Here is a 13,562-nt window from a genome sequence, read left to right as displayed (position 1 = left end):
TGATTTAGCTCCTTCTACCCTCGGCTTAGGTAAGTGGAAGGCTTCACTAATAGCCGTCTTTGAAAGGTAAGTAAGCATTGTTCCATCTTTCACTATTGTTCTTGTGTGAGAATCGTAATGCCGGACACATTCAATCATCAACTCATAGCATTGCACCATGGGAGGGAAGACAACTGCTTTCACTATTCCACTAGCTATCATCTTCCTTGCTGTCGCAGTAGGTTGGCTTGTGTACAACGAGCTCCTGAACTTCCTGAGATCAAATTTCCCAAGGTTTGCATCTCCTATATCGCTCCAATGAGATGTGATCTTGGTCTCCAATGCATCACTCTTTGAATCTTCCTTGATGAGGGCTTGACGAGTTCCAGCTCCACTTGGCTTAGGTGCCGCCATCTTTCACCTATAAGAGTTGTATAACTTAGGAGTATGATGAAAGATATAGAAAATGTTAATGTGGTTAAGCCTATTTGATCTTAAGAATGATAGTAGATAGCTTATAATATTAATTCAAATCAATCTTAAACTCTAATGAATCTGAAATTAAATGCTCAATAAGACTAATTTCTCTATCTTAACAAACCTATGTACACTTCCTAATGAATCAACATCAATAAGAGAGGCCTAATAAATATATCGCTATTTGACTCTGATTAGACCCGTTTCCAGTTTCCTATCAGTCAAAATGCAACACTTACCTCTGATTTTTAATAAATTAACCTTGAATTTGATCAAAAGATGATTGAATTCCCTTGTGAAGGATGAATTCCCTGCATTTAGGATGAATTTTGCTGCTTAATGATGGAATTCGCTCCTCTAAATCACTGGATCTGCACCTTGAATTCTCCTTTAATGCTGATTAACTGCTATGATCTACTGCTGAAGTTCACTATCTGCTTATTAAATTTGCTGTAGGAGAGAAGGATTTGTTTTGAATTGATGTTTAAATGAATGCTTTGATCCTCCTTATATAGGCGCTCAATGAGGAGGTATGCCCTTTCAAGGGTAAAGCCGACCTAGTTTAGAAAAATTAAAAAGAAATTTATTGTTTTTAGGGCTGACTTAATAAGCAAAAAATTATTTTTCCCTTTTGAATCTAAATTAGTTCTGGGCACCAAGTGTGTTTGGATTGCTCTTTCAACGGTCAAGAGGAGAATTCGCTCCCAGCTAGTGGCAATAGAAGTAATATTCGCTCTCAAAGTGGAGCAATAGAACAGTATTTCGCTCCTAGCTAGTAGCAATGGAAGATTTACAACACTTAGCCAAATACTTGCTTCATCAATTCATCTCTCCAATTCATACTGTCATACTCAAATTCTTTCCATCAACTGCTTAACATATGATTTTGCTCTGAAATATAGGCAAAAGAAGTGAGTTTCGCTCCTAACAAGGAGCAATGGAAATGATTTTCGCTCCAAAGGAGGAGCAATGGAAGCTTTATCTCAATCAAATTTGCTCTTTATCAACTCAAACTTGAGAAATTTGTCATTTAGCCAAGTGGAAGCATCAAACACACCTCAAAGAAGGCTTTGCAAGCAATTTCGCTCCTAACACTAGGCAAAGGAAGAAAGATTCGCTCCCAAGTAGGAGCAATGGAAATGACTCTCAAATTGAAGCTTTGCTCATCAACTTTTACTCTTAGCAACTTAACGCCTTGCATCATACTCATGTAAAGCTCTTGAAAGTACATTTGCTCTCATGGGAGAGCAAAGGAAGCATTTTTCGCTCCTAATGGTGAGCAAAGGAAAGGATCTCCAAACTTATAACTTAACTTTCCCACTCGCCTTCACTTCATTGACTCAAACTTTAAGCTCTTTATTCATCCAACCTCAAGAAAGGCTTTAGGATCAATTTCGCTCCTAAACAAGAGCATTGACAATGAAATTTGCTCCCAACAAGGAGCAAAGGAAGTGATTTTCGCTCTTGCTAGGGAGCAAAGGAAATCCTCTTATACTTAATCAAACTTTGCCTCCCATTGCTTCAAGTGCATCAAATTAACTTAGAGGAAGGCTCTATAAGCAATTTCGCTCCTAAGAAGGAGCAAAGGAACAAAATTTCTCTCCCAATGAGGAGCAAAGGAAATGGTCTTCAAATTCATCCTCTAGCTTGATTTTGTCAATTCCTTGTCTTTGCATCAATTTAGACCTTGAGATTTTACCTTCCTAGTGTGTGAATGTATCAAATTAGCCTTTAGGAAAGCTCTAGAGAGAATTTTGCTCTTGGAAGAGAGCAAAGGAAGTGAGATTCACTCTCACTGAGGAGCAATGGAAATAGCTCTCAAGTTGAAGTTTAACTAACTTTCACCCATCAATTTTCATTCCATCAACTTAAAGGCGTCAAACCATGCTCAATGTGGGGTCTTAGGATCAAATTCACTTTCACTCAAGGGCAAGGGAAGTGGATTTTGCTCCAATTGGGGAGCAATGGAAGTTATTTTCGCCCCAAGTCTTGAGCAATGGAAAGTCATCTCAAAATGCGTCCTTGAACTTAATTTTATCAACCTTATACCTTAATCTTGCTTCCATACATCAAAAGACCTCAACTCTCACCTTGAATGTGATTTCGCCCTCAACACTAGGCAATGGAAGGGAAATTCGCTATGAAAAGAGGGCAATGGAAGTATTTTTCGCTCCTACAGAGGAGCAATGGAAGTGCCTCTAAAATGTAATCCCTTTCATTCCTTGGTTAAAACCATGATAGACTTCACTTCCTTTATGATCAAAATGATGCTTGAACCCTCAAAACTCACTCATTCCACCAAATTCACTCAAGAAATTCACATCGCTCTCAACTAAGAGCAATGGAAGAAGATTTTGCTCCCATTAGGGAGCAAAGGAAGTGACCTATACACTTGACCTAACTCAAGGTTGACGATCATGCCTTGCACTCTTTGCTCAAATTGAGACATCTCATGATGATTCGAGGTGATTTTGGTGACTTGGGGATCTTGGAAAGGATTTTGCTCCTAATGAGGAGCAATAGAAGCAAAATTCGCTCCAACCAAGGAGCAAAGGAAATTTTTGGGTACTGAGTCAAATTTTGCTTCCAGAAGTCACCTCCCATTGCAACATATATAAGTCACCTGGATGATAAAGGGAACACCTACATTGTCGATTAGGTTTGATTTTGAAGGGTTCCTCCATCAATACCTCTTTCTCTTTATGCTCAATTTTGACCTCTCCCTTTCACTATTTTGCCATTGCAGATCTTGAGAAACTCCACTGATGACCATTCTTACCCACTCACTCAAACTTACAAAGAGACACTAGGCTAAGAGAGACTAGGACTTGAAGAAAAGAGAGGGGGTCCATTTTGATGGGGTGATGTTGTGAAATGGTCACAACAGTACCAAAAGTATTTCCAATAGAAAAAAAAATTGTTTTATGTAGGGGCATATCACTGAATTTGAAGATTTTGCTAATCTTTTTGTTTTTTTAAAATTTCAATTTCAAATGAAGATGTGATGAGACATAACCAAATGGAAGCTAGTATAGCTTTGTAAAATGTTTTACGGGACTTACTGTATAGTCCTAAATGTTGTATTCATTCTATCCGTTTAGAAGCTTCCTTCCTCTCAAAGCCTCCTTGTATATCCTTAGTTATATACCTAAGACAAATGACTACACAGCCACAACAATCTCATGTCTTTTTGACTAACTCAATGGTGCTCCTATAAAAATTTAACAGCTCTGGCATTGATTTATCTGCAAAAACTATTTTCAATATCAAGTTTCCTTGGTCTACAATATTTTCGTTATAGGGTAACCCCACATTTGGTTTACTCACTTTACATCGTTAAAGCTCAATGCCAGTAAGAATTAGGTGAACCATTTAGATGTGACCATTTGTTTCCTTAACACAAGGAATGTAGCTTGCAGATTTCCTATTTCTTTACTAAAGAGGAAAGACTTAGCATTGTAGACTGTATTACTGTCTAATTTTTGCTTCCTTATTTATTACTCTTTGAAAGTAGTTGGGCTTCATATATATTTTTTATTATTGTAGGTCTTTAAATGGTGGAGAAACCAGATTGGCTACAAGGCAAGGGAACAGCAATACATTCCATTTATAGACATGTTGCGTAAAGAAAGAATGCCTATTCTAGCACAGAATCTTTTTAATGAAATGAAATATGAAGGTATTCAACCCGGCCTCTCTACCATGTCAATTTTAATGTTATGCTATGCAGAAAGTGGGGTTTTCAATCAGGCTCAGGTAATATGGAATGAGATTGCAAAATGTGGCTTCCAACCAGATACTGCTACATGTACAGAGATGATCCATGCCTATGGGAGGATGGGGCTTCTTGATGAAGTAGCTAAGATCTTCAAAGACATGAAATCTATGGGTTGTTTTCTAGATGCTAGAGTTTATACAGAATTGATGACTTGCTATGCCAAGGGGACACAGCTTGGGATGATGGAAAATGTCTTGGAAGAAATGCTGTCAACAGAATTCCAGGTGGATTCATCAACTGCCAATGTTATTATACAGTCTTATAGTTTTGCTGGTTCATTAACTAAGATGGAAGAAACTTACAGGCGCTTGAAAGCATGTGGAATCTTTATAGAGGAACAGACCATCAGGGCAATAGCCTCTGCATATATCAAGAATGAAAATTTTTATCAGTTAGGAGAGTTTGTGAGAGATGTGGGCCTAAGAAGGAGGTCTGCTGGCAATCTTTTATGGAACATGCTTTTGCTGTCATATGCTGCTAATTTTAAAATGAGAAGTCTTCAATCAGAATTTTTAAATATGCTTGAGGCTGGTTTTCAGCCTGACCTGACAACCTTCAACATCCGTGCTCTAGCCTTTTCTAGAATGCAGATGTTTTGGGATCTGCACATAACTGTCCTTCATATGAGACATATGAATACTGCTCCTGATATTGTGACATTTGGTGCAATTGTTGATGCCTACTTGGGAGGCAGGAAGGTCAAGAAGCTCTCTTATGCACTTGGTGAAATTGAGATGAATAACCTTTATCCCACTGAGTTGACTGACCCATTAGTTTATGAAGCATTTGGCAAAGGAGATTTTCATGCCAGTTCCGAAAATCTGGTGCAACACTGGGATCAAAAGTACCCAGGAAAATGCACATATTCTAAATTACTAAGTATTTACCTGAAAAAGTACTTCAGGAAAGGCCAGCTTATTTGGAATTATTAAGACATGAGACAGTTGATGCATATTTGACATGTGTATATGGATTTGGAAGTGCTTCAATATCAATATGATCATGGGGATGCCCTTTCACTCCTGATTTTCTGTCTCCATTAATCTGGTTTTTAGTGCATTCCATTTCCTCTGTGTTCACAGAACGATTCTATTTCTATGCCATCCCCTTAATGTCTGCCATAGAAAATCTGGATTGTATGCTGTCCTCTCAATCTTTGCCATAGAAAATATCTTTGGGCCAATGCTATGGAAGTGTATTATTGAAATTTGAAGGGATTGCTACATAAATTATTGCACAACTGGAAGCCATTGCTGGTAAGGGATTTAAAATATTTTTTTTGGTCATTTAAATTACTAGGATGCTTATTTTAATTTCATTTAATTTGTAGTTAAAATGCAAATGCTGGAGGTCCTTTTCTGTTAGTGTTTTCCAAGGTTTGCACAATTTCCTCTTTTGATTGTTTTTGTTAAAGAGATGGAGATCAAATATTGCATTCGTACACTCAACAGCTTTTTGGAATCTACTCTTTATAGAAATAGGCTCTGTCATACCTGTGATTAGCTGGTAAATTTATTCCAGAGAATATGTTGTCTGACAATCTGCTTAATGCACAGTGCCTTTTACCTTACCCGATTTCTCGTATGTTTTTAGTATGATCTGCACATAAGGGCTGTTCAAAGGTACAAATAGCAAAGGAGTTTCATTTACTCAGGTACAAAAGTAAATCTATTTACTAACTAAAATGTCAAAAATTAATTGATATTCAATATAGATCTGATAATATCTAAACATATTGCAGAAACAAACCAGTTATTAGAAGAATACAAGAGATCTGGACAAGGATCCAATATAAAAGATGAAAGAGGAAGTACTGACATTATCTTTAAGCTGATAAGGCTTTCCCACATGACCTTCCCTAAAGAAGGATAAACTCTATATGTATTTTCAATAGCGAAATATTATACTACCTGACAAATCCCCTAGAATGTCAAAGATGGCAAGAGGCCAACTTACTATGTTTTGAGTTGAAGGTCCATATAAGCCATGCAGTTAGATCCCAAGCCAAAGAACCTAAAGGCAGTGAACCACGGGGACGCGTCCCCCCCCTTTTTGGGCGCGTCCCCCCGTCAGAAACGTCTCGGGGACGGGGGGACGGGGACGCGACGTCCCCCGCCGTCCCGCCACCGCCACCCAAACGCCACCGGGACGCGGAGACGTCCCCGCGTCCCCGCGTCTCCCAGGGAGACGTGGAGACGTTTGGGCGTCTCCCAAAGAGACATGGAGACGCCTCCACGTCTCCTTGGGAGACGTTTGGGCGTCTCCCCGTCCTTCAAGAGACGTGCAGACGTCTCTCCAAGGACGGGGAGACGCCCAGACGTCTCCTGTCGCCCCCACTTATATGCAATGTTTAAAATTAAAATTTTAAAAAAAAGTGAGTTTTTAAGTTTTTGGAGGGTTAAGGGGTAACTCTAATTGGACGTGGGCCAATAGAAAAATAACACCCGACGCCTTTAGAAAATAATAAAAGTATTTTTGGCCTCGCGGGGCGCTGCCCCTCGACCCCGCCCTGTATCGCGAGCCCCTTGACCCCGCAAGGGGCGATGCCCCTTGACCCCAACTTGGGGGCACTGCCCCCAAACCCCCGTTGAAAAATATAGGGGGAAACCGCGCCGATAGAAGTAGGGAAAATCTAACCTCCGAGTTTGATTAGGCTCCATATAACAACACAACTTAGAAATCTTGGTATTTAGATTTAGTATTTCAAATTTCCTATAGTCTCATTTCAAATGTAATTCTTACACTGTAATACTGTCATACATCTTTTCAAAACTAGTTTTTCAAGTACTATATGTATATGTACAAGTATATAAGCACCACCACCCCGCCACCCCCCCGCCGCCGTCCCCCCGCCATCCCCAAATTTAGGCCCTTGGTCCCCCCGTCCCGGAAACGCGTCCCCCCCGTCCCCCTGTCCCCCCGTCCCCAACGCCCGTGGAACACTGCCTAAAGGGTAGGTATAGTGGATGCTTTTTGCATTGTGTGTGTCTGTTATTGCCTGATTTGTGCAAGTAGGTGTACCACTTCCAAGTTCCAATCACTCAATTTTGTGGCAATCACAGGTTGTTGACAGCTTTGGACTTTACATTTATCAAACTTGTGTGCCTCATGGCATTCAGGTACATATCTTCACTATGTATGTGCGTTCTGGACAGAATTGCCATTTCATTCACTGTCACGGTCAATGTCATCATACTAGGATACTGTTTTAGAGAAGGTATGTGACATCAGTTGTGGATCATATATTGAATCTTGTAGTGGTTGGATTTCATGATGTATAGTGTTCATTGACTCCATTGCCTAATAGATAAGGCACTAGACTGGATTTTTGCTGTTTTAGTTGATCTTCATGTATTATCAGGTCACCAGTGGATATTTTTGTCACATTAAGTTGGTCAAGTGTGCTTGGGGAAGTCTTATCATGTACTAGATGCCATCAAAATGGTCCACTTGAATTTATAATTAGTTTAAAATATTTCTTTTCAGAACTAATAAGTTATAATAATATGCAAAGATGTTTTATTTGTGGACCAAGGACATGTGAAAATTGTATAGTGTAATCAAGACTATGATTGGAGAAAAAGGTGGAAAAAGTCACACAATATCCTCTACTATATAAGAAAAAGAAAAAGTGAGGAGTTATTAGGTTATAAATAGGAAAGCATATTTGTTTTTAGTGACAGGATAGACATTTAAGGTTCAATATTGTTTGTGGAAACTTTTTAAATAAGTGCGATGCACATTGTAATACTTAATAGTGAATTTTCTTATGCCCGGTGTAATATTTCATTGTGCAATTCTGTTTGCAATTCCATAGTTCAAAAACTTGGTGAGCTACTTGCCAATTTGTGAGGCAAAACTAGCTGGTGAGTAACTATCTATGAAACATGCAAGTTTTTGTAGAAAATTCACTTGCTATCCAGAAAAAAAGGCCGCATGCAGAAACACACACATTTATGTGATTGTGTGCTTGACTACATTGCATCAATTTATCAAGGGTTGGTTAAAACCTCTGTTTATTGAAAATGGCATGTGCCATGAAGGTTCATGTGGTCTTGAAGGCCTTAATTTGGGTTTGGTGGTGGGCACTTAGCCCCTTGATCTTGCTGTAGATCTTATGAGGGGCATCATCCCTGGAACCACTCAGGGCCTTGCCTCTAGACCCCATGACATTAAATTGATTTATCGAGGGTTGGTTAAAACTTGAAATTGATATAATTAGAATGGCATGTACCATGAAGGTTTGTGTGGTCTTGAAGGTCTTAATTTGGGCTTGGTGGTGGGAGCTTAGCCCCTTTATTCTACATCAAACGCAACAAAGGAACCTACTCCTTGATCCCCACAAGAGGCAATTCCTTTTGACCTTGCTAGGGACTATTGTCCCTAGTTCCCTGCTCTAGTTTTTAAAAGCAGAAAATAAACATTGCTTTTGGCCTTGTTTTTTTCATGGATGAGATCATTGTTTTTGAGATAAGCAATAGAGTGGGTAGCAACTGTTGTCTCATAGGTGGAAGCAAAAGGCAAAGTGTCAATAGTGGCTTCATTGGATGATTGTGATATGCTTGAGGATGATATTGTAATTCAATTGGAATCATTACCATCCTCTTCAAGAGCATCTGCACAAGCACTTAGAAGTTTTATTTGGAACAGAAAATTTGTAAAATATTAATACAGATTTGTAAATTGTAATAATATGACATTGTGGTGTGCATTGAATTAGCTTTTTGATCTATAAATTAAGGAAAAACTACTTATGAGTTCTCTAAATTTTATGCATGGTTTTCAAAATTATTTTGCAAGTTTGTGTTTTTAATGTTTAGAAATTCTGTTGGATTTTCCTTGAGGCTCAAGTTCAACTCATATTTTGGTCTTCCCAAGTTTTCATGGAGTTCTTCCCAAGTCTTGAGACCAAGTTAAATTTTTGGCCTGTTGAGATTTTGCTAATTCTGAGTTTCTTAACTATGAATTGTAAATTTTCATGTAGTATCCCTCCAAATACATCATGAAAATCTTATATAACTAGATTTTTTATTAAAAATAATATGGAATTCAACTTAATGTGAAACATGTTGATTGCTCAATGAGGCAATAAATCAACCAATTTCACTCAATTGGAGAGGTTCGAGAATTTGCTTCCACTATGTGCAAACATCCCATTAAGCACAAAAGAGAGAAACGTGGGAAAATTTTGAGCTGTTTACTTTATATTAATTGATGATTGGTGAACATTTGTAGATTCATGTGGGGAATCTTCCATCATATCCTTGAAACCCTAACCAAGAGCTTAACATGCTGCTCTAAGGCCCACTGCATTTATGTGGTTGGATCGTATCTACTTGATTCTGCAAGGTTTGATGGTTGGATTTAATTTCCTTTAGGACATTTGGTGCCACTCATTATTTGCAATTACCTAATAAAAAATCTTTTGGTCGACATGTGGCAAGCAAGCATTGGTGCACTAAGCCCTTCATTCCATGGAATTGTTCTAGACTTGATCACTAGCTTAAATGGAATGAAAATCGGTTGTTGTTTTTGAAACCCAATCAGCACAATTTGGTGTTTTGGTTGCAATATCGAACTAAAGTTGGGTAAATAATTCTAACTCCCCCTTTTGGCTAAGCTTTAACTCCCACTTGACTTAACCTTGGTTAATCATAACTTGTAGTTACTTGCTTTGGATGCTACATTGGTGCTTGACTTTCTATTGCTATAGTGCATGGCTATGAAAATGCAACAACTATTGGACTTTTGCACATTTGCAAACCTTGTGGTAAAACTTTCCTGCAACTTGAATCAAATTTTTGATGATGCAATAATGCGGGAGATGACACTTGTCTCTATCTCACATAGTGCATGGCTATGAAAATGCAACAACTATTGGGCTCTTGCGCATTTGCAAACCTTGTGGTAAAACTTTCCTGCAACTTTATTTTACCACCATAGATGACACTTCTCTCTATCTCACATATCAATTTGAGCATGCAATGCCATCTCACTCCTCTTGATGGGTTTTCGTCAAAAAGTTGAAAAAATTTCGGTGAGTTTATGTTGAGACAACTCATGGTAGGGAAAAACTTGTGAGTACTTGGCAACTTGCCAAGGTTTTGAACTATGTATTTAGGCTCATGATCATTGCCAAATATTGTTGAGGTGAACTCCAATGCCCCAAGTATGTGAGATGGTCCCCAAACAAAGCTAATATATACCCTCAATTTATGCAAATAGGGATATCAATAACATCTGCAATCATTGTTATAAAAGTGTCATCAGAAATTAATGTCATGGAAGTGTGCAGAAGTATTTTATTTAAGGATCAAGGGCATGCCTTAAGTTGATGCATAATCAAATATATCTCCATCCTTTCTCGTTATCATCACTAAGTTTACTACTCAAGTAGAATAGAGGGGGACGGTAGTCTTTTCCTTATGCCTCTATATAGGTAGTAGGGGCTTGCCCTTAGAATTGGCAGGGCTCATTTGATTATAATCTTAATCTTAGGATTAATCAGTTTCTGCTTTTGTCTGAAGCGCTTTACATCTAGCACAGGATTTGATGCTTTATCATATTGACATCGTATGACTTAAATTCATCATAATGCCTGGAAAACACATCTTTGTATTCTTGAAAGAACGGATCAAGGACATGCAATAAATTTATGTTTTATTTAAGTAAACGTTTGGAGAAAAATGTGGAAAAAGTCCTACAATATCCTCCACCATATAAGCAAAAGCAAAAGTGAGGAGTAATTAGCTTAAATATAGGAAAGTAGATTTTATTTTTTATTTTTTAGTGATAGGATAGACATGCAAGTTTCCAAACTTTTTTCGGAAATCTTATGAAAAGTGCAATGCACTTTGTAATAGCTAATGGTGAATTTTGTTGTGCTAAGTGCAATTTAACATTCCATCTTGTTTGCTATACTGTATGATTGTTTTTGTTGCTCAACCTTAATTTGGAATCCTGTGTTAAGTTTTTTCTAGTTAGGGACAAATAAGTGGTGAATTTGGGTGTTGTACTAAATGTATCACTTATTGAGTGGTGTTAGCTGCTTACTTTTTCGTTTACTCTATAGCTTGTAAAATCTCATGAAATTATGTTTTGTTTCAACAACCATTATTTCCTTTGTGAGCACATAGTTTCACTGTCTTTTATCTATTCAAAAATTAATGGATGTTTGTTTGTATCTCTAAAAACCATAAAACTCTTGTTAAGTGTTGAATTGCAAATAGTGCAAAGATCTCAAAATAGAGTTGCATGCTTTTTTTTACACCATATGTAAAAATCCTGAAGTCTGAACTCATAAATACTGTGAATTCTGTACATAATTTTCTTTGTTTCTGAATAAGGGAGCTGCCCATCTCAAACATTAGAGAAAATCATGCTGTTTTAGGTGATATTCTCACATCTATAGTGGAATTTGTTGTTGTCCATTGGGTGAGTCCCACATAGTTGCAAAGGATTGAGGCAACAATTTCAGATGCTAACAGTGTGTAAGAGAGACAGTAAAACTTGCAGAACTTGCAGTGGTTTCACCCGTTGCCAACTAAATCAACGGGGTTGGGGATCCAGTTGTTCTAGATCTTTATATGGAATCACTTTGGCGGGCACCTAAAACTGGACATGAGCTGTTCCCAAGTTAGTAGAGGTAGAGATAAGCTTGGCAGGAGAAGCAAGATCGGGATGCCTCCATGTACTCTAACCAACTGAACTACAATACCATGGTCCAGTCAAGTCCACTTCTTGATTTTATAAGTATTAGAGATCGACATTAGTACCAACATCTCGGAGCGATTATATCATTCACTTTCTCATTCGATAAGGAGGATCTAAGAAGTATCTGTTTGCTCCATTCCATTGAAATATGTACACAATAGTTCCAGGGTTTACAGGTTGAGAACCTGTATATCAGCTAGTTCCAGCTATATATATATATCGGCCAGTTCCAGCTATATATATATATATATACATATGTATATATATATGATTTTTACATTGTTTCTGTACTACGAACTCAAACCCCTTTTCAAAATTTTGCCAAACTAGCAAACCGGGTTCTCAAACCCGAACTGGTACCCGCGCCTGAACCAGCAACTTAGCTAAAAAAATAGAGGGTTATGGGGATTGTTACAAGTTGAATTCAATTTTCCTTTTTATGCTCCTCTCTTGTTGAGGGTCTCTTCTAGGGGGTTCTTGGATGACTAGGGAAAGCTGCAATTCTTTTCAGCTGTCATTGCTGTTGCCTTTGGAGGATAAAAACAAAGCTGAAGATACTTCTCCATTCAGTTTGGGTAAATTGTGCCATTTGATGAAATATCCTTAATAAGTTTTACTTTTAGATTTGGATACACAATTTGGACTAACCAGATAATAACACAGATCTCATATACGGATAGTAAAATAATAAATTATTCTTCTTAAATCAAATAGCTCTCTACATTTATTACTATCCAGCACTGTCAAAGGTGAACTCAGTTAATAATCAGCAGAGGTGACAAAACACATGCCCACATCAATGAACTTCAGATTTTCTAAAATAAAACTGATACAAAATAATATGATCTTTACTATAGGCTAACAAGGCATATAAATACCGACTGTGAGGATGATCTGCATGTGCCCTTATATTGATTTCCACTGCTAATGGCCGGCCCTCCTATTATTGACTTCAGGTGACTTTGCTGATGTCGGCAGACACCCAGCAAAGTCAGCTATGCACAGATTGCATCCTGAGAGAGATGAAGTGTGCCCAAGGTCTGAATGGCGTCTAGCTGAGTGTGACTTCCTCTGTGAGTAGGGTTGACGTCCTACTCAGATTTTCCTTCAAGGTTTCTGTATTAGAAAGGCAACTACATGCGTTTCAAATTTCAAATATTCGATGCCTTTGACTCCAGCCACAATCCCTATAAATACATGAGCCTTTCAATGTCGGCCTCAAGAGAATAACCGATCGAAGGAAATAACCGACCCAAGTAAAACAAATTTTGGCCTAAAAGCCTTTATTTAAAATTATTTAATAATTACGTTTATTAATAATTTTTAATTTTTAATCATTTTATAATTTATATATTCATTTAAATAAAATTTGGCAAATTAAAGGGGCCGACTCAGTCCTAATTGGGGTCATCACAGTCCACTCGTCCTGGATGTTGCTTGTCCTCAAGCAACTTCAGATCTGGATGCCTAGTTTCCACACCTTCCCATGTTGCATCTTTTGTATCCTCATTGAAGACTACCTCTATATAGTTTATTTGTCCTTTTCCTAAACACCTACGATTTGGTTTCCACTATTCTCTGCATGTGAAGCATAGCTTTTTCCTTTGCAATTTGT

At 37.9% G+C, this 13,562-nt stretch overlaps 1 protein-coding gene across 2 annotated transcripts in view; it reads left to right on the top strand.

Annotated features, from left to right (window-relative positions):
- Nucleotides 1-13,562, top strand: part of LOC131049146 (pentatricopeptide repeat-containing protein At3g42630) — a 92,435-nt gene that overhangs the window by 25,278 nt on the left and 53,595 nt on the right. For both annotated transcript variants that reach the window (XM_057983177.2, XM_057983178.2), the window contains exon 2: nt 4,003-5,490. In XM_057983177.2, the coding sequence (XP_057839160.1) occupies nt 4,003-5,166 (1,164 nt within the window). In that variant the 3' untranslated portion in view covers nt 5,167-5,490. The remainder of the gene's footprint in view (nt 1-4,002; nt 5,491-13,562) is intronic.

This window comes from Cryptomeria japonica, chromosome 2, assembly GCF_030272615.1.
Source record: "Cryptomeria japonica chromosome 2, Sugi_1.0, whole genome shotgun sequence".
NCBI lineage: Eukaryota > Viridiplantae > Streptophyta > Pinopsida > Cupressales > Cupressaceae > Cryptomeria > Cryptomeria japonica.
This window is presented reverse-complemented; position numbering and strand designations above follow the sequence as displayed.